General features: G+C 44.2%; 1 protein-coding gene across 1 annotated transcript in view; it reads right to left on the bottom strand.

Moving 5' to 3' along the window:
• The window catches only part of LOC126481746 (atrial natriuretic peptide receptor 1-like), a 398018-nt gene that overhangs the window by 283714 nt on the left and 87805 nt on the right, over positions 1-26499 (bottom strand). The window contains exons 7-8 of the mRNA XM_050105700.1: positions 18536-18651; positions 3203-3284 (exon numbers count right to left, since the gene is read on the bottom strand). Of these exons, the coding sequence (XP_049961657.1) occupies positions 3203-3284; positions 18536-18651 (198 nt within the window). The remainder of the gene's footprint in view (positions 1-3202; positions 3285-18535; positions 18652-26499) is intronic.

Here is a 26499-nt window from a genome sequence, read left to right on the forward strand (position 1 = left end):
TTTTATTACATATTCGTGTAGTACGTAAAGAAATATAAATGTTTTAGCTGGACCACTTTTTTCGCTTTGTGATAGATGGCGCTGTAATAGTCACAGACATATGGCTCACAATTTTAGACGAACCGTTGGTAACAGGTAGGCTTTTTAAATTAAAATACAGAACGTAGGTACGTTTGAACATTTTATTTCGGTTGTTCCAATGTGATACATCTACCTATGTGAACTTATCATTTCTGTGAAACGCATGCTGTTACAGCGTGATTACCTGTAAATACCACATTAATGGAATAAATGCTGAATATGATGTTCGCCAGCCGCCTAGAGAGGCCGAGCGGTTCTAGGCGCTACAGTCTGGAACCGCGCGACCGCTACGGTCGCAGGTTCGAATCCTGCCTCGGGCATGGATGTGTGTGATGTTCTTAGGTTAGTTAGGTTTAAGTAGTTCTAAGTTCTAGGGGACTGATGACCTCAACAGTTAAGTCCCATAGTGCTCAGAGCCATTTGAACCATTTTTTTGATGTTCGTCAACCTCAGTGCATTTGGCAATACGTGTAACGACATTCCTCTCAACAACGAGTAGTTCGAATACCGTAATGTTTGCACATGCATTGACAATGCGTTGACGCATGTTGTCAAGCGTTGTCGGCGGATCATGATAGCAAATATCCTTCAAGTTTCCCCACAGAAAGAGATCCGAGGACGTCAGATCCGGTGAACGTGCGGGCCATGGTATGGTGCTTCGACGACCAATCCACCTGTCATCAAATATGCTATTCAGTACCGCTTCAACCGCACGCGATCTATGTGCCGGACGTCAATCATGTTGGAAGTACATTGCCATTCTGTCATGCAGTGAAACAACTTGTAGTAAAATCGGTAGAACATTACGTAGGAAATCAGCATACATTGCACCATTTAGATTGCTGTCGATAAAATGGGGGCCAATTAGCCTTCCTCCCACAATGCCGCACCATACATTAACCCGCCAAGGTCGCTGATGTTCCACTTGTCGCAGCCATCGTGGGTTTTCTGCTGCCCAATTATGCCGGATTACGTTACCGCTGTTGGTGAATGACGCTAAATAGAACGCGTGCAAAGAATCTGTCATCGTCCCGTAATTTCTCTTTTGCGCAGTGGCAGAACTGTACACGACGTTCAAAGTCGTCGCCATGCAATTCCTGGTGCATAGAAGTATGGTAGCATTCTCAACACCGACGTTTTTGAGATTTCTGATTTTGGGGCAATTTGTCTGCTACTGATGTGCGGATTAGCTGCGACAGAAGCTAAAACACCTACTTGGGCATCATCATTTGTTGCAGATCCTGGTTGACGTTTCACATGTGGTTGAACACTTGCTGTTGCCTTAAATAACGTAACTATCTGGCGAACGGTCCGGACACTTGGATGATGTCGTTCAGGATACCGAGCAGCATGCATAGCACACGCCCGTTTGGCATTTTGATCACAATAGCCATAAATCAACACGATATCGACCTTTTCCGCAAGCGTTAAACGGTCCATTTTAACACGGGTAATGTATCAGGAAGAAAATACCGTCCGCACTGGCGGAATGTTACGTGATACCACGTACTTATACGTTTGTGACTATTACATGCTTATTTTGTGTGATATTTCGCCCGGTCACTATGAATGGACCACCCTGCATATATGTGAATATCATGCGTGAGCTATAAACCAGAATGCATTAACATAAGAGGAGTATTCGGAAAGTAAGGTACTATTAGGCGCGGCCTGTCGATCGCTTCACGTCGCTCTTTTCAGTTCGGAGCGAAAAATGATCACGTAGAAATGCTTAAAACAACAGTGTCTCCCACCAAGTATGTGTTTGTGGTGAGAGACTTCGTCTGAAGCTATGCAACCCACATAACGTGCATGCCATGCGTTTATTTCTTCAAGACAATTTTCAGCCGCATTCTGCAGGGACAATGAAGACACTCCTGCGGCGTTTTGGATGGGAAGTGTTTGATCACCCACAATACAGCCCCATCTCTGCTCACATGAATCGCTGGCTACGAAGACAACATTTTGTTACAAACAGTGCAAGGGAGACCCGCATAGGGAATTGGCGGGAAGCACAGGCGGCTGCTTTGTGTGACGAGAGTACTGGAAACTATGTACAATACCACGATAAATGTCTAAACGGCGACTATTTAGAGAGGTAGCTGGAAGGTGTGGCTAACTGCTGGAAATATAAAATTTTCGATTTTCACTGTGTTTTTCATTTCGCGACCGATCTGACCTTACTTTCCGAACAACTCTCGTACACTAAATACAACCGCGAAAATTGAAATAAACTAAAACATTGTTGAAAAATCAACAAATTAGTTCCTTTGGTTTTCATCCATAGTCAAACATCACTCCTTGTATTTAACCACGCGTAAGTGCTTTCAGTATGGCGGTACCCAAAAAAATAAAACAAAACTGTACAAACAAAGAGGAATAAATGTAAGAATTTCATTAACTAATTAGATATGTCTTGCTGGAAACTTGATTCAAACAATGGCTCTAAGCACTATTGGACTTAACATCTGAGGTCATGAGTCCCCTTGACTTAGAACTACTTAAACCTAACTAACCTAGGGACATTACGCACATCCATGCCCGAGGCAGAATTCGAACCTGTGACCGTAGTAGCAGCGCGGTTCCGGACAGAAGCGCCTAGAGCTGCTCGGCCACAGTCTCTCTCTGACTAAAGAGTCGTTTATATAGGGTGATGTCGTACTTAAAAGGAGAAAATGAGGATTTAATGTGTAGTTGAGAATAATGTCATGATACTATAAACTTAAACATAACAGGTAAGGAAGATTAAATCATTTGCCTTAAATTATTTATGGCAAATAAGAGAGCGTCGCCATACGTGGAACCTAAATCTCCTTAATTTTCGAAGCGTTAACCTCTATGCCACCTCACTCATATCTAAAGTTATCCTTAACATAACAACATTAAGTACGGAGCCGCAACACTAACTGCCATTTTCGCTTAAAATGACGACAGTTTTTGAGGGATAAGCATTTGTCGATTCTTTTCGTTAGTTTGTTAAATTACTTACGTTCATCGGCGCTTCAGTTCTTCCTATATTATCAAAGAAATAAAGCGTCATTTAAATATGACAAGAAGAAAAGCAAACAGTGAGTATTACTGACACGTGAGGGGCAAGCACGAATTTAGGGTTGTAACATACCTGTACGTGATGACGGAAGCCACGGCTAGGATGATGACTGCTGAGCTTAGGATGATGCTGAGCACAGCGTAGTCCGGCAGGGCTGAAACACAAAAACCAGACGGCTCACAAGCGTTTCAGCGCGAAGTCTGCTTTCACATTACTGGGTAGAATAAAACATGCAGTATATCACTCTGAAAGTGTTCTTGGAATCCTGAAAAACACACAACCTAACCTGTAGTTAAACGTGGACTCTTCAAGTATATCGTCGGCTCCATACTACATTACAGTAAAGACATGTACATTTGTATTCCGTAACACACCATATAGTTTGTGGCAGAGGTCACATACTACACCAGGAATAATTTTCACCTCTTCCTATTCTATTCACCGATGATATGTGGGAGAGAACGGCGTCAGCAGCAGTCTGTGACTGAGTTTTCTTTGATTTGAGCGTCATAGACGTTTAGAAAGATGCACGGTGGCGAGCCAGAACTTTATGGTAATGTGAAAGTAAACGTTTCGCGATCTGGCCGTAGACGAGACCATCGGGCTATAAAATGACTTTTATCTTAATAATATGAATATTTATACATGTGTTTGGAGAGAGAGAGAGAGATTGATTTTTTTTTTAGATTTTTACTTTAAGTTGTAACTGGTACCCGAATTTTGGTTGCTGCCTCCTTGATTGATCAGCTTCTGCACCTGTTGGTGACGTATTATAATTTGGAGGAAGTTATTGTTCTGTAAGGTTTAAAATACGACTCTGTTAGTTAGTTGCCCGTATTGCGGATACCTTTGAGCCTAGTTTTCGTAGCTTTTCATACCTAAAGGACCACTGTTGTAAGTAAATAAGATCAAAGATGTGCTTTTCATGGGAAAAGTAGATTGCTTGGCACACAGTCTTCCTTCAGACTACACGTCCTGCTACATCAAAATTGGTCAGTGGAGTTCAGCACCATAATATTGTACAAGAACATAATCCAATTACTGTAATTAAGAAATTATGAGAGGTTGTTACTTATTGAATGAAAACTATAGAGAATGCATTTCTTCTCCTATATTTTAGTCAACTTTGTACACTTACAATTCCGTCGATTGATAAACGGCGACGACAATGAAGTTCACCTCCTTTTCCAAAAACAAGGTATTTCTATTCTTCACTTCCAGAAAATTTGTATACATAAATGTTTGGCAACTCTGACACATAATTTACTCGGTTTTATCACTAAAATATCAATTTTCATTAAATGTAACAATACGTTCTGAGCGACGGCCTAACAACACGTTCTATTTCCACAAGTTACAGATTAACAGTTCTTTTTTTTTTAATAAATGACTTGTCTTTTTATTAGAGTCCATACTCAAAGATTCACAATTACTATAGTTGCGGGGATTGCGCGCTAAAGAGTTTCTTGTTGTCCATCTGCGCTTCACTTCATTTCAAGTACTTTTTGAATCACATTCACATTTACGATATTTACGTACATTACTGAGCTTCTCAGAATAAAATCAGGCACAAATTAGTTAAAAAAGAAAATCAGTGTGGCACACATAACATTACAGGGTCCGACCGACCGCCATGTCACCCCCTGTCAGTGGCGTCACTGGATGCTGCATGGAAGGGCATGTGTTCAGCGCAACGCACTATCGGCTGTCGGGTTTCTTGACCTTTGACCGCTACTAATCGTCCGAGTAACTTCTCAGTTGGCCTCAGGAGGCTGGGGGCACCCTGGCTGAGTCCTGCTACTAAAGAAAATCTGACAGTACCAGGAATCGAGCTTGGGTTCTCCGTATGATAGACAGCGGTGCTGACCACTCAGATACGGAAGAAAGCAAAACATTATGACCGCCTGCTTATTGGTGTGTTGGTCCACCTTCACAACGCAGTTTAGCAGGGATTCTACGTGGCATAGCATAGACAAATCCTTGGCAGGGTTGCAGGTGTATGCGGCACAAGGTCCAGCGTTTGCTGTAAACTTTGTGGCGGTGATCTGTGGTGTGGATCTGGGGCCCAAGAGCATCCCCTATATATTCCATAGGACTCGGGTCGGGTGCATTTGTCGTGCAAGAAAATAACATGATTTCTCTGTCATATTACACTAACCACTGCAACACCATTAAGGAAGACATCAAGCACGATGGGATGCAAGTGGTCCATGATAATGTTCATATGGTCCACAGCTCTCATCATGCCTTCAGTAATTAACACATGTCGCTTGAAAGCCAAGATGAATGTCGCCAGTAGTATAATGCTGTCCATCACAGGCCATCGTCCTTAGCGCGGAACGTGTTTCGAGTAGTTCGCCAAGATGACGGCATATCCATGTACGAGCATCGAACCTAGTGTAACAAGAAACGTGATTCATTCGAACAGGCGACACGTTTCGTTTGACGTATGGTCCAGTCTCGATGATCCTGAATCCACTGCCATCGTAACTGACGATGGCGTGTGGTCAACGTGGGGAAGAAGTCTGCTGCGGAACCCTATGTTCAACACTTTAGTCTGAACTTTGCGCTCTGAAGATGGTTCAAATGGTTCAAATGGCTCTGAGCACTATGGGACTCAACTGCTGTGGTCATAAGTCCCCTAGAACTTAGAACTACTTAAACCTAACTAACCTAAGTACATCACACACATCCATGCCCGAGGCAGGATTCGAACCTGCGACCGTAGCGGTCGTGCGGTTCCAGACTGTAGCGCCTTTAACCGCTCGGCCACTCCGGCCGGCACTCTGAAGATGTTGTGCCTTATCCAGAATTGCACTCTCTCATTAGAAGTGCCACGCATCGCCACCTATCCTGCTTTACAGAGCGGGGGAAGGAGTTTGAAAGAGCCCCCCACCCCCACCCCCCACCCCCACACACACACACTCGTACTACACCTCCAGAAATGTTCCACGTTAGCAGGTGAGTCCATAGATGGATCTATAAGGGGCGTACAGTATAAGTCCACCTCTTTTCCGCCTGAGTTTTGCGGTAGTTAAGCCAGTCCGTCCTTGAACTGAATTAGTGAGCAGACGCGTAGGAATTCTTCCTACCTGATATGTGGGGGTGCTCTCGTAGTTTTATGTCGCCTTGCAGATCCGTAGCAGCGCCGTCTGATTCTGAAAGTGCGATACTACTGTCCATGTTACGTAATGAAGCGGGAAGAAGGTGCGTTTATCTTAGAGACAGCGTAAAACAAATTTGTTCACTGTGATTATAAGCTAACTATTAACGGTACGAGAGACTGGTCTACCGCATGACTAGATCAAAAGGCAACCTATCGACGACTGTCGATTATGGCGAATAGTCTGCAGCTTGCGCATACATTCGGTATAGTCGTATAAGATCGTACATGTTCGGTTAAGTCACAGTTATTCATTTAGTTATTATTATCAATGTTTCCGGGCATTGTAAATTTACTGAAAGATACTATTTGTGGCCCATAGACTCGTCTTAACACCTGAGTGGCAACTGCTGTTAGCAACATTTATTAATTACAATTAATTGATTCGCGCCATAAAAAATTGTACTTTCCCTGCTCATCTCACGAGAGATTTCTGCAATGGCGCTTCATCCCACTGGCTCTGAAAGTGCCACATGGCTAACAGCCTGTGCTACCCAACGTGGGAACATACCGCTCGCTCCTTACTCTGTACGTACTGGAGCACTGATACAATCACTTCACATATGTGAAACAGCAAAGCTGGAAATAAAGTAGAATGCGCTCCACACATAAGGGGTACCTTACAAGCTCCACGTTCTGTGATAAGGCTGGACGTCCATCTAGTTACTTGCCGCTGGTTTCACCATTCATCACCCATTTTCTACAGTAGGTCACGGCAGTAGTGCGCGAAAAGCCGACCAGCTCCGCCTTTGACGAATCGATCGTTCACAGGCACCGAGCCACAGCAACAGCCCCTCTGAAACTTCGTGGCACATTAGAACTGTGCGACGGACGGGGGCTCCGACCTGGGACCTTTGCCTGCTGCAGGCGAGTGCTACACCAACTGAGCTATACGAGTGTGACTCACGACCTGCCCTCACAGATTTACCTCTGTCAATAACTCATTTACTTCCTTCCAAAGCACTAGCCAGATTGCCCGGTATCTTGGAGCTGTTTGAACCGTTCTTCATGATAACTGGCGCTATTCTCATCACTTACAATGTACATGAGCGCTATTGCCTACGGACTTGCCTTCACAGCCGGCTCGTCACACAGGCCACCATGGTGCTGCGATTCCTCTCGTCCATTCTCTTCACAGATGGGGCTATCTTTACCAAGGATAGTATCGCCAACCTACCGAACACCCACATGTGGGCTATAGAGTTCTCGTGCTTTGATGCTAGCGAACCTTTAGCTCCAGTTCGGCCTCATTCTGTGTTCAGGGTTTACTGACGACCACCTCTTGGGGCGTCATCCTTCCACAACGCCCCACAAGGGAGGCATATCTGCCCTTCCTGCGGTAGAAACTGGTGGATGAGATGCCTTTGGTTGTACGAAGGGTCACGTGCCTACTACTTTACTGATGTAGCGTATCACTGCCTCTAGAATGTGAAGCCAAAACTCTAGCACGGGCGGAGGTTCCCACTTACCTGCTGGGTTCTTATGGGTGCTTTCATCACTGCAACGTACACTGTCGAAAATCTTTTACCTCCAAATGGGTTTACATTCCTCGCAACACATTCTCGGGCCATATCCACATGAGTCTTTAATCTGTGTTCTTTCGCTGACAGGCCATTCCGCTGCCTGTTTTAGTTTTTGCTAACTCGCTGTTGGGGTGTTTATTGAGCGCTTGTTGTGTTTCTGAAGTTTCAGTTTTTCCTGTTTTTTTTTCAGTTTTTCCTGTAGTTTTAAAGTTTCTCTGTAGTTTTGAAGTTTTTTTTTTGTCATCAAGTATTTTTCCTGTCATCGAGTTCTTTCCTGTCATCTAGTTTTTTCCTGTTATCAATTTTTTTCTGTTATCAGGTTTTTCCTGTTATTTTCTTCCTGTTATATTTTCCAGTTTTCTCCTGTTGCATTTTCCAGTTTGTATTTTCCAGATTTTTCCTCTTGTATTTTCCAGTTCGTATTTTCCAGTTTTTTCTTGTTGTATTTTTCAGTTGGTATTTTTCAGTTTTTCCCGTTGTGTCAAATTTTTACATTTTCCCCGTGTATCCAGTATTTCACTGACCTCATCCTGCATTTTGTCCTCATTACCAAAATCACTCTGTGTATTTTCTGCACCATGGCACGTGTGCACAGCGCCAGTAGGAGGCATTCAGTCCAGCGATGGGCAGTAGTCTCAATATTGTGGGTCATCAGTATATGCCGGAGGAAGAAATATGTTTCCAAAATATTTCAGGAAAGTGGTGTTTGTGTAATCTTGTGAATAACATGATATGCATTCGAAGTTGCAGATATTTACAATCATCAGCAGGATAATGGAATGACGACAATGACAATATGTGCCGGACCGGGAATCCAACCTGTATTTCCCGCTTATCACGACAGGTCACGTTAGCATTTTCTTGTTTTTTATCTAATCTTGTTTGTGGTTGTTCGTTGCATTTGTTCGTGCCAGACGTCCCAAGACGCCAATTCAAGTTCAGCGTTGATCCATTCACTCAGGTTTTTCATTACAGAGGGCAGCCCAACGCTCTGTCTGAACACGCTTATCTACTGTGAAGACGGTTTACTGATTCATGGAAAGCTGCTTCCATTGAGATTGATTTGGCAGAAGTCATAAGTCCCATCGGATTACGGAGGGGAAGGGGACGGAAGTCGTCTGTTTTGTTTCAGAGGAACCATGCTGGAAACTGCCTGAAGCGATTTAGGGAAATCACGGAGAACCCAAATCAGGATAACCGGAGCGGGTTTGAACCGTCTTCCTCCCGAATGGTAGTGGCCGTGCGGTTCTAGGCGCTGCAGTCTGGAACCACGAGACCGCTACGTTCGCAGGTTCGAATCCTGCCTCCTGCATGGATGTGTGTGATGTCCTTAGGTTAGTTAGGTTTAAGTAGTTCTACGTTCTAGGGGACTAATGACCTCAGTAGTTGAGTCCCATAGTGCTCAGAACCATTTGAACCTCCCGAATGCGAGTGCAACGTGCTGCTGGAGGAAGTAATAAGTTTCTGAAACCTTTCAGGAAAGTGAAGGTCATGGAATTTTGTGAGTAACATGAAATATCTACATCTACATCTAAATCTACATGAATACACTGCAAATAACATTTAAGTGCATGGCAGTGAGTTCATCTAACCACCTTCACAATTCTCTATTATTCCAATCTCGTATAGCACGTGGAAAGAACGAAAACCTATATCTTTCCATACGAGAACTGATTTCCCTCATTTTATCTTGTTGATCATTCCTCCCTATGTAGGTTGGTGTCAACAAAATATTTTCGCATTCGGAGGAGAAAGTTAGTGATTGGAATTTCGTGAGAAGATTCCGTCGCAACGAAAACGCCTTTCTTTTAACGATTTCCAGCCCAAATCCTGTTTTATTTTTGTGACACTCTCTCCCATATTTTGCGATAGCACAAAACGTGCTGCCTTTCTTTGAACTTTTTCGATATACTCCGTAAATCCTATCTGGCAAGGATCACACACCGCGCAGCAGTATTCTAAAAGAGGACGTACAAGCGTAGTGTAGGCAGTCTCCTTAGCAGGTCTGCTGAATTTTCTACGTGTCCTGGCAAAAAATGCAGTCTTTGGTTAGCCTTCCCCACAATATTTTCTGTGTTCCTTCCAATTTAAGATGTTCGTAATTGTAATACCTAGGTATTTAGTTGAATTTACGGCTTTTAGATTAGACTGATTTATCGTGTAACCCAAGTTTAATGAGTTCCTTTTAGCACTCATGTGGTTGACCTCACACTTTTCGTTATTCAGGGTCAACTGCCAGTTTTCGCACAATTCAGATATTTTTTTCTAAATCTTTTGTAGTTTGTTTTGTCCTTCTGATGACTTTATTAGTCGATAAAAGACAGCGTCATCTGCAAACAACCGAAGACGGCTGCTCAGATTGTCTCCCAAATCGTTTATATAGATAAGGAACAGCAAAGGGCCTATAACACTACCTCGGTAATCACATCTATTTTACACGATGACTTTCCGTCAGTTACAACGAACTGTGACCTCTCTGACAGGGAATTACAAATCCAGTCACATAACTGAGACGATATTCCATAAGCACGCAACTTCAGTACGAGCCGCTTTTGTGGTTCAGTGTCAAAAGCCTTCCGGAAATCCAGAAATACGGAAACGATCTGAAATATCTTGTCAATAGCACTCCACACTTCATGTAAATAAAGAGCTAGTTGTGTTTCACAGGAACGATGTTTTCTAAACCCACGATGACTGTGTGTCAATAGACCGTTTCCTTCGAGGTAATTCATATTGTTCGAGCACAATATATGTTCCAAAATCATGTTACATATCGACGTTAACGATATAGGACTGTAATTTAGTGGATTGCTGCTACTACCTTTCTTGAATATTGGTGTGACATGTGCAACTTTCCAGTCTTTGGGGACGCATCTTTCGTCGAGCGAACGATTGTACATGATTGTTAAGTATGGAGCTAATGCATCAGCATACTTCGAAAGGAACCTAATTGCTATACAGTCTGGACCAGAAGACTTACTTTTATTAAGTGATTTGAGTTGCTTCACAACTCCGAGGATGTTTACTTCTACGGTTCTCATGTTTGCAGCTGTTCTCGATTCTAATTCTGGAATATTTACTTCGTCTTCTTCTATGAAGGCATTTCGGAAGGCTGTGTTTAGGAAATCTGCTTTGGCAGCACTGTCTTCTATAGTATTTCCACTGTTATCGCGCAGAGAAGACTTTGATTGATTCTTGCCGCTAACATACTTCACATACGACCAGAACCTCTTTGGATTTTCTACCAGATTTCGAGACAAAGTTTTGTTGTGGAAACTGTTATAGGCGTCTCGCATTGAAATCCGCGATAAGTTTCGAGCTTCTGTAAAGGATCGCCAATATTGGAGATTTTGCGTCTGTTTAAATTTGGGATGTTTGTTTCGCTGTTAAAAAAATGGCTCTGAGCACTATGGGATTTAACTTCTGAGGTCGTTAGTCCCTTAGAAATTAGAACTACTTAAACATAACTAACCTAAGGACATCAAACACATCAATGCCCGAGGCAGGATTGGAACCTGCGACCGTAGCGGTCGCGCAGTACCAGACTGCAGCGCCTAGAACTGCTCGGCCACATTGGCCGGCGTTTCGTTGTTTCTGCAACAGTACTCTAACCCGTTTTGTGTACGAAGGAAGATCAGCTCCGTCGTTTGTTAGTTTATTTGGTATAAACCTCTCAATTGCTGCCGTTACTATTTCTTTGAATTGAAGCCACATCTGGTCTACACTTATATTATTAATGTAGAATGAGTGGAGATTGTCTATGAGGAAGGCGTCAAGTGAATTTTTATCTGCTTTTGTGACTACGTATATTCTTCGTTTATTTTTCGAGGATTTCAATATTCAATCTCGCTACGACAACGCTGTGTTCACTAATGCCTATATGTGTTTTGATGCTGGTTATTAACTCAGGACTATTTGTTGCTAAGAGGTCAAGTGTGTTTTCACAACCGTTTGCTATTTGCGTGGGCTCAAGAACTAACTGCTCGAAATAATTTTCAGAGAATGCGTTCAGCACAATGTAGGATGATATTTTATGCGTATCTCCGGAATTTATATTTCCGCCAACATATCGAGGGTAAATTAAAGTCACCACAAACTCTTATCGTATGAGTCAGGTATGTGTTTGAAATCAAACTCAAGTTTTCTTTGAACCTTTCTGAAACTGTATCATGCCTGCCGGTGTGGACGAGCGGTTCTAGGCGCTTCAGTCTGGAACCCCGTGACCGCTACGGTCGCAGGTTTGAATCCTGCCTCGCGCATGGATGTGTGTGATGTCCTTAGGATAGTTAGGTTTAAGTAGTTCTAAGTTCTAGGGGACTGATGGCCACAGATGTTAAGTCCCATAGTGCTCAGAGTCATTTGAACCATTTTGAAACCGTATCATCTGAATTTGGAGGTCGGTAAAAGGATCCAATTACTATTTTATTCCAGTTGCCAACAATGACCTCTGCCCCAATTTCGCGACAACTTAAACTACTACTGACAGCAACAAAATATATTAGAAGTTGCAAATATTGACATCCATCAGCTGCATAGTGGAATGAAGACAGTGGAAATTTCTGCCGGGCTGTGGTTCGAACCAGGATGTCGCGTTACCACTACGCTATGCAAGCACGCTTCACTCGCAAACTAAAACTGCCATATGTTGTGAACCGTCGTATTTTGTGAACAAGGCTCTCCACGATACACAACGTCGCTCTTGTAACGCATCGAGCGGCAGTTCCTTGAACTTTTCTGTGATACACTTGCGCTGGTAAGAGAGAGAGAGAGAGAAAAAAGAAACATTGATGAAGAGTACAGCTCTTCCTCGAGTCCATTCTGCCACTGACGTTAATTGAACGTGTTACGAGCTACAGACCCGCGAACAGTACTCAAGAATTTGTCGAACTGTTACTTTGTAATTCACCTCGTTGCTTAGGATTCTTCAAATAAATCCGAGCCTTACACACGAGTAAGTTCATGAATTCGTTCGCTCTTAGACGCATTGCGAAGCGGTGCTCCAGGCAGATTTCAGAAACATTGCTATAAAAGTGCTTTCAAGTGGTTAATTCTCGTTGTAAACAATCGCAGCAACATTTTTAGAGACTGAATCAATTAGCTCGCTAGTATAATTAAAAAAATATGGTCATTTTATAAATTGTTTGCAGTAGCAGACCTGCAAAAAATTGCTGTTAGTGTAAAATTTTCAGTACATAACCATAGAAGAGGCTATTACCTGCATTAACACAGAGAAGTGCACTTTTTATTAATAACTACGATATTACTGAACTTAGCTGAATAAGACGTACAGTTATGAAAAAGACAGTGTAATTACTATGGAAGAAAGGCTAACTTCATTCACAGACTTTTGACCGAATGCTTACCGCCGTAAAGCAGTAAGAGCAATTCATTCATATACACTCCTGGAAATGGAAAAAAGAACACATTGACACCGGTGTGTCAGACCAACCATACTTGCTCCGGACACTGCGAGAGGGCTGTACAAGCAATGATCACACGCACGGCACAGCGGACACACCAGGAACCGCGGTGTTGGCCGTCGAATGGCGCTAGCTGCGCAGCATTTGTGCACCGCCGCCGTCAGTGTCAGCCAGTTTGCCGTGGCATACGGAGCTCCATCGCAGTCTTTAACACTGGTAGCATGCCGCGACAGCGTGGACGTGAACCGTATGTGCAGTTGACGGACTTTGGTTCAAAAATGGCTCTGAGCACTATGGGACTCAACTGCTGAGGTCATGAGTCCCCTAGAACTTAGAACTAGTTAAACCTAACTAACCTAAGGACATCACAAATATCCATGCCCGAGGCAGGATTCGAACCTGCGACCGTAGCGGTCTTGCGGTTCCAGACTGCAGCGCCTTTAACCGCACGGCCACGTCGGCCGGCGACGGACTTTGAGCGAGGGCGTATAGTGGGCATGCGGGAGGCCGGGTGGACGTACCGCCGAATTGCTCAACACGTGGGGCGTGAGGTCTCCACAGTACATCGATGTTGTCGCCAGTGGTCGGCGGAAGGTGCACGTGCCCGTCGACATGGGACCGGACCGCAGCGACGCACGGATGCACGCCAAGACCGTAGGATCCCACGCAGTGCCGTAGGGGACCGCACCGCCACTTCCCAGCAAATTAGGGACACTGTTGCTCCTGGGGTATCGGCGAGGACCATTCGCAACCGTCTCCATGAAGCTGGGCTACGGTCCCGCACACCGTTAGGCCGTCTTCCGCTCACGCCCCAACATCGTGCACCCCGCCTCCAGTGGTGTCGCGACAGGCGTGAATGGAGGGACGAATGGAGACGTGTTGTCTTCAGCGATGAGAGTCGCTTCTGCCTTGGTGCCAATGATGGTCGTATGCGTGTTTGGCGCCGTGCAGGTGAGCGCCACAATCAGGACTGCATACGACCGAGGCACACAGGGCCAACACCCGGCATCATGGTGTGGGGAGCGATCTCCTACACTGGCCGTACACCACTGGTGACGTCGAGGGGACACTGAATAGTGCACGGTACATCCAAACCGTCATCGAACCCATCGTTCTACCATTCCTAGACCGGCAAGGGAACTTGCTGTTCCAACAGGACAATGCACGTCCGCATGTATCCCGTGCCACCCAACGTGCTCTAGAAGGTGTAAGTCAACTACCCTGGCCAGCAAGATCTCCGGATCTGTCCCCCATTGAGCATGTTTGGGACTGGATGAAGCGTCGTCTCACGCGGTCTGCACGTCCAGCACGAACGCTGGTCCAACTGAGGCGCCAGGAGGAAATGGCATGGCAAGCCGTTCCACAGGACTACATCCAGCATCTCTACGATCGTCTCCATGGGAGAATAGTAGCCTGCATTGCTGCGAAAGGTGGATATACACTGTACTAGTGCCGACATTGTGCATGCTCTGTTGCCTGTGTCTATGTGCCTGTGGTTCTGTCAGTGTGATCATGTGATGTATCTGACCCCAGGAATGTGTCAATAAAGTTTCCCCTTCCTGGGACAATGAGTACACGGTGTTCTTATTTCAATTTCCAGGAGTGTATATTACATGAGATGGAAAATTGTTTAAATTAACTGCAATGATTTTACATGTGTTCTTCGTGTAATTTGTTACGTGTCCAATGCCTGTCGATGGTGTCTTATCGTCGTCCCACTATATGTTGTCAAAAGTAGCGTCCTCATTCTACTGTGTTCATGGTACTACTTTACTTCGGGTGGGCTAATGAAGTTTCATTTTAGAATTGCAAAGAGTGCTGGTTGGATCATTAGAGTCACATAGGTATTTCCAGGCGATGCACAGTAGAACATGGCCATACCAATCTTAAGTTTCGAAGTGTCAATAGTCGCACCTGTCAGCGATCTTGCTTAGTTTAATAATGAAGGGAAAGAAAAGTGACTGCTAAAGTCTACGTTTACTGGAAGTATCGAGACCAGATCAAAAGTAACGTATCTCTTACGGCGCGTTATTGTCCGTGAAATAAACTGTAGCACTGTAGTATTTGTGTACTACGAGAAGCGTTCAATAATGAATGCAACTTTTTTTTCTCAGGCAATTTCGGTTGAAAAAATGCGAAATTTGTTGTGGGACATCGTGAAATGTTCTTGCTTAAGCCCCTGTAGTTAAATGAAGTTCCGATAAGTGGCGGAGCTACCCATAGCCTTCGAAATGGCGTCTGCAATGGAGGTGTGTTCCATGCAGAGAGCTGTCATTGAGTTTGGTTTGACGGAAAACCACAGCATCTCAGATATTCACAGGCGCTTGCAGAATGTCTATGATGACTGTCAGTGAAGAAAACCACGGTGAGTCGTTGGGCTAGTCGTCTGTTACCATCGCTACAAGGTCGCTAGAACCTGTCCGACCACCCGCGTGCCGGCCGGCCGCAAACAGCTGTGACTTATTCAATGTTGGAACGTGCGGACACTTTCATTCAAGACACAATCGTTCACCAATTGGGGTACTGAAAGATATGTTCCCCCTCTGTTCGTTGCCATCTAACAGAATATCTCTTACCTTCCGACGTCCATCTGTCTGGCCCAGTTTAGCATACAGTCCACGGGATGCAGGACATAAATGATGGGGAGGTTATTGCCGCAGTAAAATTTGGCTCCGATTACCATTAGAACGGTATCATGCGTGATAGAGACCGACCGAGTAAGGTGGCGTAAGGTCGTCGCATTTAACGGAGATTCTGTCGAAAAATAGGTTTTGTAGGCAGAAGAGTGGGGAGTAATATGGTGTACTGGAATCCTGAATAAAGCCAACCTGCTATCAGAATAAAAGTGTTGTATTCGCTTCTTAGGTAATTAGACTGATCAACTCATATTTGTCTATATTTTTCTTTGGCATAGTTTTGGAAATTACCAGGCTGTCATTTCCAGATTCTGTTTCATTCGCGTCTACACACATTTTCACGATCGAATGCAGTGAAGTTACTTGTACGTGTCGCGTGTGGCTTTTGAATTCGGTTCCGTGATTCTCTGTACATCTCACTTTCTATTCATAAGAATATTCGAGATTTTGTAACAGACACTACCACAAAATTTCCGTAAACCGATATTTTCAACAATGAGTATAATAAATTATAAATGTCCCACGGGAATCTGAGTCGTTTTCTTCGTTGTTCGAGCCCTCTAGATTAATCATCGTAACGGCGCTTCCCGTTTCTATCAGACTGCATTATCTGCTCTTTACCTCTCATTACAAAGGGATGGAAATAGTTCATGTATAGGGTAGTGCATTGATGTTCGTCGACTGCGGCATTGTGTTTCTACCAACAGACTGACTGCCATGTTGAAGCGCTGCCAGGTTTCTCATTTCGGATTAATATGGTAACCTTAAGTGAGCACAGTTGAGTGTACTAAAGCACACTACTGCCCATTAAAATTGCTGCACCACGAAGATGACGTGCTACATACGCCAAATTTAACCGACAGGAAGAAGATGCTGTGATATCCAAATGATTAGCTTTTCAGAGCATTCACACAAGGTTGGGGCCGATGGCGACACCTACAACGTGCTGACATGAAGAAACTTTCCAACCGATTTCTCAAAAAACGTTGTTGTGATGTCTCGTGTAAAGAGGAGAAATGCGTACCGTCACGTTTCCGACTTTGATAAAGGTCTGATTGTAGCCTATCGCGATTGCGGTTTATCGTATCGCGACATTGCTACTCGCGTTGTTCGAGATCCAATGACTGTTAGCATAATATGGAATCAATGGGTTCAGTAGGGTAATACGGAACGCCGTGCTGGGTCCCAACGGCCTCGTATCACTAGCAGTCGAGATGACAGGCATCTTATCCGCATGGCTGTAACGGATCGTGCAGCCACGTCTCGATCCCTGAGTCAACAGATGGGGACGTTTGCAAGACAACAACCATCTGCACGAACAGTTCGAAGACGTTTGCAGCAGCATGGACTATCAGCTCAGAGACCGTGGCTGCGGTTACCCTTGACGCTGCATCAATGACAGGAGTGCCTGCGATGGTGTAATCAACGACGAACGTGGGTGCACGAATGGCAAAACGTCATTTTTTCGGATGAATCCAGGTTCTGTTTACAGCATCACGATGGTCGCATCCGTGTTTGGCGACATTGCGGTGATCGCACATTGGAAGCGTGTATTCGTCATCGCATACTGGCGTATCACCCGGCGTGATGGTATGGGGTGCCATTGGTTACACGTCGCGGTCACCTCTTGTTCGCATTGACGGCACTTTGAACAGTGGACGTTACATTTCAGATGTATTACGACCCGTGGCTCTACCATTCATTTGATCCCTGTGAAACCCTACATTTCAGCAGGATAATGCACGACCGCATGTTGCAGGTCCTGTATGGGCCTTTCTGGATACAGAAAATGGTCGACTGCTGCCCTGTCCAGCAAATTCTCTAGACCTCTCACCAATTGGAAACGTCTGGTCAATGTTGGCCGAGCAACTGGCTCGTCACAATATGCCAGTAACTACTCTTGATGAACTGTGGTATCGTGTTGAAGCCGCATGGGTACACGCCATCCAAGCTCTGTTTGACTCACTGCCCAGGCGTATCAACGCCGTTATTACGGCCAGAGGTGGTTGCTCTGGGTACTGATTTCTCAGGATCTATGCACCCAAATTGCGTGAAAATGTTATCACATGTCAGTTCTAGTATAATATATTTGTCTAATGAATACCCGTTTATCATCTGCATCTCTTCTTGGTGTAGCAATTTTAATGGCCAGTAGTGTACATGCAGACGAACGTTGGTTTCATGATAGCCCACTTATATTAAAATAATTCGCCTACACCATCACATTAGGCAGTGCTAGTTACAGAGTGTAAGAGTTAGGAGGATTGGTATGTAGACCCTTAAAAGTAAGCTGTTCACTAATTTCGTACAAATTTTTAAGCACTCATTTTTGCCAAATTCATAATTTTCTGAATATACTATTAAGGGTTTTCTTCTCCTCCGCAGGTCATTGAAGCTCCTTCAAAATAATTGGCCGTTGTGTCTGTCTTGAAAGTACTTTCGTGACATCCGTTCTTTGGGTCACCCAGTGGAAAATATGTCTTTTAATGGCATGATTATTATGAACAACACCCCGTAGTGTAGCTGGCTGTTGTTAATAATAAACGTTTGTGAGTGTTTCTTGAAGTATTATTTCCCTGCAGGTCTTGCTCACAGGGACATGGCCTCGTGTTACAGGTGAGTCTCGTCTTACTGACGTAAGTTGGAGGAGCTTTTGTACTTACACAGATCCGGACACAGTGATCCATCGTACGCACACTGAGGGGTGTCCAGCGGTGGTTCCGTTCGCCCACCTGGCCAGTGTATGCTTCTGTGCCGGATGTGGTGCAGTACACCCCTGCTGTAGTGAACCACCGTCTGAAATACAAGTGGAGGATTAGAGATTAAACAAAAATATGACAAGTTAGCGATAAGCAATTTTAAAACTAAGAAGATAAACCTCCCAACCCGGAAGCTTATTCTCAAATGTCCTACAACTTTATCAAAGTATCAGAAATTACAATTTTTTTATGACATCAGCCATGGGAAACATACATACACATTACAGACACCATCTGATCAAAAGAATCTTGACAGCTATTACTGGACGTTAATATGCGTCGTGTTCACCGTTTGCTTTTATAAGGCTTGAACTCCGCTTGGAATACCTTCAGTGAACTGTCCGTGTGTCTCTGGAGGGATGGCAGCCCATTCTTCCTCAAGAGCCTGAATTTGAGAAGGCAGTGATTCTGGACGCTGGGATCTGGAACGAATCTGAAGTTCTCTCTCATCTCAAAGGTTACCCATTGGTTTCCGATCGGGACTCTGGCCAGAGCAGACCATTTTAAGAACCTATTGTCTATCAACCATTGAGTCAAAGATGCAGCTCTATGAAAGGGTACATTGTCATGCTGATGCGAACAATCATCGACTTGGAACTGTGTATCTACTGTACACTGTACGTAGTGATGTAAAATACTTTCACGTAATTCTTAAGCGCAATAAGGGGGCCACACCCTAATCACGAAGAACATCCAATTAAAACAACATCACTCCCTCTATAGCACTTTACATGATGGCATGTGGCGTTCTGCAAGCATTCGCAAAACCTAAACAGTTCCATTCGATTTTCACAGCGTACAGGTTGAATTTTCAGTTCAAGTTACTGGTTTCCAGTCATTCACTCTCCGATGACGACTCTTAGCAATGACTACAGAGTTGTGTGGCCTATGGGGAGCTGCTGGAACATTATTCCTCATTCTTTTTAACTCATTAAGCCGTCGGCACACGGACCGTGCATCTGAACGTTGAGTGTTGAGCGTGCCGAGCTTCTGACGTCATAGCGTGGAATAGCACGTTCGGGAGTCTTTCCGAACGTGCAAATCAATATCTGACGTGTCAGATATTCTCAGCGTGCGTCTGAGCGTTGACCAATGAGACGGTACAACGCCACCTGCGTACCACGCACGCCGTCTCCCTTCAGTACAGAGTTGTGAGGCGCCATATTGGCATTCATTTCAAGCTTATACGTATCTATGCCGTTTCTGAGCACCAGCAAATTCAGAATCACTGGAAAACCCGTTGTTAACTGTGTGATTCGTTCCAATAAAATAACGAGAAACATCATATTGATGGCAAAAGAATTGTTATAACTTGCGTATTATGAGAGTAGGCTATTTGAAGTCAGCGACACACAGAAGATCCACCAAAAACGCATTGTTCTTGGTACAATTTGTCATAATTATATTTCAATTAGTAACATATGTACGATAAGGTTTTCTGCAACGGGTAACGTACTTTGATTACTTGCAATGTATATGTGTGCGTGTATTATTAATTTAATATAAGTATATACTATAATATTTGATGTTATGTAAATATAAGTTCACCTTTTTTTGAGGGGTGACTTCGTTCGATTGGCTTAATCTACAGGAGAGCTTGCGCTACTTGTATAAAGATATTTTGCTCCTTTTCCTTTTACGCTTCGTAATTCACATGTTGCAAAGATTTTGCTACTGGGTAGGAACAGTGATTAAGTAAGACTGACCTTGGGGTTTTACTAAAATGTGGGAATGATGAAATAATTTTTATCTTATGCGGAGAAGTATTCCACATTTGTAACGCACAGTTTGTAATGGAACTATTATATGTCTCTGTCCTTATTGATTGGACATGGCACTTTCCTTTTGGTGGACGAAGGAGGAAATGTGCGTTTTAATAGAGCTAACGTGGGAATTTTACGCGCGCCCGTTGAGTGAACAGTGTCATTTACGAACTAGAAACATCCCTCAACTGCCGCTGGAGTGCGTTGCGATCGCGTATACCACGTTGGGGCCCACGTACCGTATGCACAAGTCGCATCATTCCTGAGCGTTCAGCAGCACGTTGAACTTGGCACGCTCAACGTTAACGTTCGACAGCACGGTCCGTGTGCCGACGGCTTTATGTACAGTGACTGTGCTAGCCGGACTACTGCTAGCACTTTCCCAATCACGAGTGATTCCTTTCGCTGGCTCCACGCGACTTTTGCAACCGCTCTCCGCAACGCCCAACGATCCCTGTCCGTCACAACATGAAGTCAGCCTGGTCTTTGTTTAGCTGTGGATGTCTCTCCGAATTTATTCGCGCTTTTCAGAAAGCTGATTTTTTCAAACCAAGCTGGCGCCGAAAACATTAGTAATCTCTTTCGCGTGCGTTCACTTATAGTCACAGAAGGTGGCCGCCATCGTAACAAAATAAGCGAAATCAGTGACTACAATACTAGTCACCATATACAAAGGTCGTCAGGCAGGAGGTACTTCTCTGCAGATACTTCTGGGCATCGACAAACAAGCAGAAGTGAATAAATTAAACAGAGTCACCTGTACATCACTAGGACCATCACACAATTTAACGACATCCTTCCGTTTTGTAGCAAAATCCAGATTATTATTCATAAGCAAACTCATGTTGACATTAACTTGGCAGTTGATATGTTTATTTGGTTATTCAGGAGCTTGTAACGCCGGAAATGCATATCCTCCTATTTCCATCTATTGTGCTATTATTTTCTTTCCTTGTTTTGTTACCTCAAGATATGACATTTCTGTCTCTTTATATATTGTAATTGTTTTACTGTTTGTATATATATATTTATGCACTCATGTCGATGTATAATTGGTTTGTTTCGTAAATATTATTTGTATTTTTACGCTGGGTCTTGCCTAGGGAAAACTGCTATCGAACGATTACATCGATGGGTCGTGTGAAGAATCAAAGTGTGTAGGATCTTTGGTAGTGTTAACTCTGCCGCGTGGAGCGCGGGCTGGGCAGTCGGAGTCTGGCTGGAGTAGCGAGTGGAGCAGGTGTGTTGTGTGACGCTCCCGCGAGTTGCCGCGCTTTCGGGGTTTGGCAGCATGTAATTGCGCTCGACTCGCGATGATAGTTTCTGACGTGGTGTCGCGGACGGGAAGCATTAGCTAGCGCACATCAAGAGCCCGTTTCGCCTGGTGACCGTGTCGAGAAGAAGGCGCGCCAACATCCAGCTTCTGCAATAGCGACGGCCGACAATGAGTGACTGTCGCCACCTCCTCGACCGACGGTTTCAAACCTTCAATCAACCGACAAGGAAGACTGGACGCACGTAAAGTTTTAGAGCTGTATGGCAGACCTCAGCTTTTAATCTTGTTCCATTTTCGTAACTATAATTACAGCAACTTAGCATGAACGATTGTTACTCATTGTCCCAATTGCATTACCAAGCAGAGTCCCTTCCTTTTCCGGAATGAACCCGAGTGTCATTGAAATTCAAACGCCAGCATTAAAGTAATATTCTATTTCGCTGCTTTAATTTCAAAGTTCAGTTAAAGTCTCAGAGCTGGCTACAATATTCAGATTACACAAGCACGAATTAAGAGTGCGAGCTTTGTTACCGTATTTTAGCTTACCTGTGACTGCAGCTCAGCTTGGTACGTACTACATTTTACTATTGTTAATTGTTCAGAATCATTTAATTCAAGATCAAAGTTAAATCTCTTATTTCTAAATTGCGTAGATTCAAGTAGCTTTTGAAATGATTGTTGAGGTAGTCCAAGACTAACTGTATGTTACTGAATTTCGATGTGCTTCAGAAAGAAAGCTCACTATTAACTTCAGTCACTAAATTAACTTTCGATTTTCCGGTTTTATTAATTCTTTTGCTAAATTAAGTCAGAGTGTAGCGAAATTTATTACTTCTGACAAACTTTCAGTTTTCACACTACACGTGTCAACCTTCAGTTGCCACGCTTCTAGTGTTAATTATATGTGTAGTAACCTTTCTTTTTCAGTTACTATAGTAATTGTCCTTAGGACTGGCGACCGTGATTTCCCCCAAATCTCAAATATCTAATTACCGCTAGTTAATTGTTAACGTAACGGCCGCACATTTACTTTCTTTATTAACTTTACCCCTTTTCAAAATTAATTTCCACCAGTTTCATTTGCATTTTTCCTTTCATTAAGATGTAACCCTTTCGTCCCTCCTTACCGACAGGTTAACTTCGGTGACGATTGCTTTTCCAAAACTCCCATTAGGTACACGCGGTTTCATTTTTCACTGTCATTAAGGTCGGTAAGTGAGGGGGAGGTTACACGTGGCGACCTGGTGACAGGACAATCTTCAGATTTGAGGTTGTTCTGGACACGAATTTTCTTTGGTGCAAATGTCGTAACAAAGTACTGGTTACGTACAGGCCGTTACGTCAGCGAGAATAAGTAGTGGGAGTAATCCTAATTACATTTGAGATTTGTCAGTTATATTGAAAATTATTAAAATGAGTGAAGGCAACAACTGCCAAAATTTGGTAGACTTGGATACGGAACAATCGGTCGAACAGTGGGAAACGCGCACCGCGGTACCCATTGTTCAGGGGCAGGCGGCTAGCATGAAAGACGCGACCGCCGAAACGCAACAAAGAGCAGAAATGGAATTCCAAACTTTAGAAAATGTTTCGGAATCGGAAGCGAAAATCAAATCTGTACCCCTTGATGATGAATACGGGGGAACATGTATAGAGGAACCAGCTACGGAAGTAAAACCAGTAGTCTCCGGGAATTTAACTGATTTATTGAATGTTTTGATTAATGAAATCAAGAGTCAATCGGCAGAAATTATAGCTCTGTCTGCCAAGCAAGAAGCTCAGTCTGAAAAGATTGAACGAAAGCTAGACAATCAGAACAAAGCTATTAATGTTGTTAACAACAATGTTGGAGTTGTTAATACAAAAGTTGATAAAATCAAAGAAGATATTGTTGTAATTAATACCGAAATCGGTAATCTTAAACAGGAAATGATAGGCGTTCAGGCGGAAATTGCGAGCATAAATACTCGTTTTGATTCCGAAATTAGCAGAATCGAGAAAAGTGTAGGAGAAGCAGTTGCTCCGATCATCGAGAATAAGGTGACGGAACAAATTCAATTAGTGAAAAAAGAGGATCAACAGAAGGTGGAAACTTTAAAGGCTTTAGTGTCCGAAGTAAACACTAAAGTGAGGGAGCAGGCTAATACCTGCGAAGAGAAAAAGAGGGAAGTGGAAACGCTTGCGACAACCACTTGCCAAGTAATTACGAGAGTGTCGGAATTAGAAAAGAAACTTGACGAAAAACAGAGCTATGTGCCAATCTGTGCACATAGTTCGGAATTGTTGACGAAAGAGGAGCGGTTCGACCCCTTGAAAAAAGGCGGTATACACGCGACGGATTTCATTAAAAATTGTGAAAGAGTTTTACCCAGATCATGGACTTGTGACAGCCAGAGCGAGAGCACCAGCAGCAGCGAGTACTGTTTGTATAAAGCGTTTTTGTACTTATTTGCTGCGCTTAGCTTTTAAATAGTTTTTCTGGGAAAACCTAGCGTAGTTTTCGCGTCTCGTATTTCAGTGAGTGTTTCTTGATTATCAGAGTAGCTCATCAGAAGATTATCTTGGGAATTTGTCACCGTATAGAGTAGGGTAAACATAGTCATGTGTAGGGACTGTGGTTGTTGTGAGCGGACGCAAGGAGAATTGGCCACTCTTCGGGGGCAGGTGGAGGCTTTGTCTGTTAGGCTCATCGAGCTCGAGGCGCAGGCGTCGGCTCGTAGTGGCGTTGGGGCAACTGTGGTGAGACCTATGCCTACTTCGGTGGCCTTGGAATCACATGGAACCCCTGATGTCGCTGCGTCTTCCGGCAGTGAGCATCTTACCGGTCAGCCATCACTCCAGGGTGAATGGCGGACAGTGGTGGGCTCGCGCGTGCCTGGCCGAAAGGCGAAGGTGGGATCTGGCCGCGTGGCAGCTGCCTTACCCCTTTCCAACAGGTACGGGGTGCTTCCTAGTGGTGATGACATCGTTTCCGAGCCACCACAGGATGCCTCGCCTCTTGGGCCAGTGGCCGATTCTCCGGCAAGGTCCCGACAGTCACAGAGGGCGGGCCTATTAGTTATAGGGAGCTCCAACGTTAGGCGGGTTATGGAGCCCCTTAGGAAAATAGCGGGTAGGTCGGGGAAGAATGCCAGTGTGCACTCGGTGTGCTTGCCGGGGGGTCTCGTCCGTAATGTGGAGGAGGCCCTTCCGGCAGCTATTGAACGCACTGGGTGTGACCGGCTGCAGATAGTAGCACATGTCGGAACGAATGACGCCTGCCGCTTGGGTTCTGAAGCCATCCTTGGTTCCTTCCGGCGGCTGGCTGATTTGGTGAAGACAACCAGCATCGCACGCGGAGTGCAAGCTGAGCTTAATATCTGCAGCATAGTGCCCAGAGTCGATCGCGGTCCTCTGGTTTGGAGCCGTGTGGAGGGTCTAAACCAGAGGCTCAGACGACTCTGCGACTATAATGGTTGCAAATTCATCGACCTCCGTTATTGGGTGGAGAACTGTAGGGCCCCCCTAGACAGGTCAGGCGTGGACTACACACCGGAAGCAGCTACTAGGGTAGCAGAGTACGTGTGGCGTGCACACGGGGGTTTTTTAGGTTAGAGGGACCCCCCCTTGGGCGAAACGATAAAATACCTGACGGCTTACCAGAGAGGACATTATCATCGTTGATAAAGAACGTCCGTCCTCAGAGACCAAAAACAGGAAAAGTTAACGTAATATTGGTAAACTGCAGGAGTATCCAGGGCAAGGTTCCTGAATTAGTATCTCTTATTGAAGGAAATAGTGCGCATATAGTATTAGGAACGGAAAGTTGGTTAAAACCGGAAGTGAACAGTAACGAAATCCTAGACACAGAATGGAATATATACCGCAAGGATAGGATAAACGCCAATGGTGGAGGAGTATTTATAGCAGTAAAGAATTCAATAATATCCAGTGAAGTTATTAGCGAATGCGAATGTGAAATAATCTGGGTTAAGTTAAGTATCAAAGGTGGGTCAGATATGATAGTCGGATGCTTCTATAGACCACCTGCATCAGCAACCGTAGTAGTTGAGCGCCTCAGAGAGAACCTGCAGAACGTCGTGAAGAAGTTTCGTGATCATACTATTGTAATAGGGGGAGACTTCAATCTACCAGGTATAGAATGGGATAGTCACACAATCAGAACTGGAGCCAGGGACAGAGACTCTTGTGACATTATCCTGACTGCCTTGTCCGAGAATTACTTCGAGCAGATAGTTAGAGAACCAACTCGTGAAGCTAACGTTTTAGACCTCATAGCAACAAATAGACCGGAACTTTTCGACTCCGTGAATGTAGAAGAGGGTATCAGTGATCATAAGTCAGTGGTTGCATCAATGACTACAAGTGTAATAAGAAATGCCAAGAAAGGAAGGAAAATATATTTGCTTAACAAGAGTGATAGGGCACAAATCGCAGAATATCTGAGTGACCACCATCAAACGTTCATTTCTGAGGAAGAGGATGTGGAACAAAAATGGAAAAAATTCAGAAACATCGTCCAGTACGCCTTAGATAAGTTCGTACCGACTAAGGTCCAAAGCGAGGGGAAAGATCCACCGTGGTATAACAATCATGTACGAAAGATACTACGGAAACAAAGAAAGCTTCATCATAGGTTTAAGAGTAGTCGAATCATAGCTGATATGGAAAAGCTGAACGAAGCGAAAAAGAGCGTAAAGAGAGCAATGAGAGAAGCATTCAACGAATTCGAACATAAAACATTGGCAAACAATCTAAACAAGAACCCTAAAAAGTTTTGGTCATATGTAAAATCGGTAAGCGGATCTAAATCCCCTATTCAGTCACTC

Source organism: Schistocerca serialis, chromosome 5 (assembly GCF_023864345.2).
Source record: "Schistocerca serialis cubense isolate TAMUIC-IGC-003099 chromosome 5, iqSchSeri2.2, whole genome shotgun sequence".
Taxonomy (NCBI): domain Eukaryota; kingdom Metazoa; phylum Arthropoda; class Insecta; order Orthoptera; family Acrididae; genus Schistocerca; species Schistocerca serialis.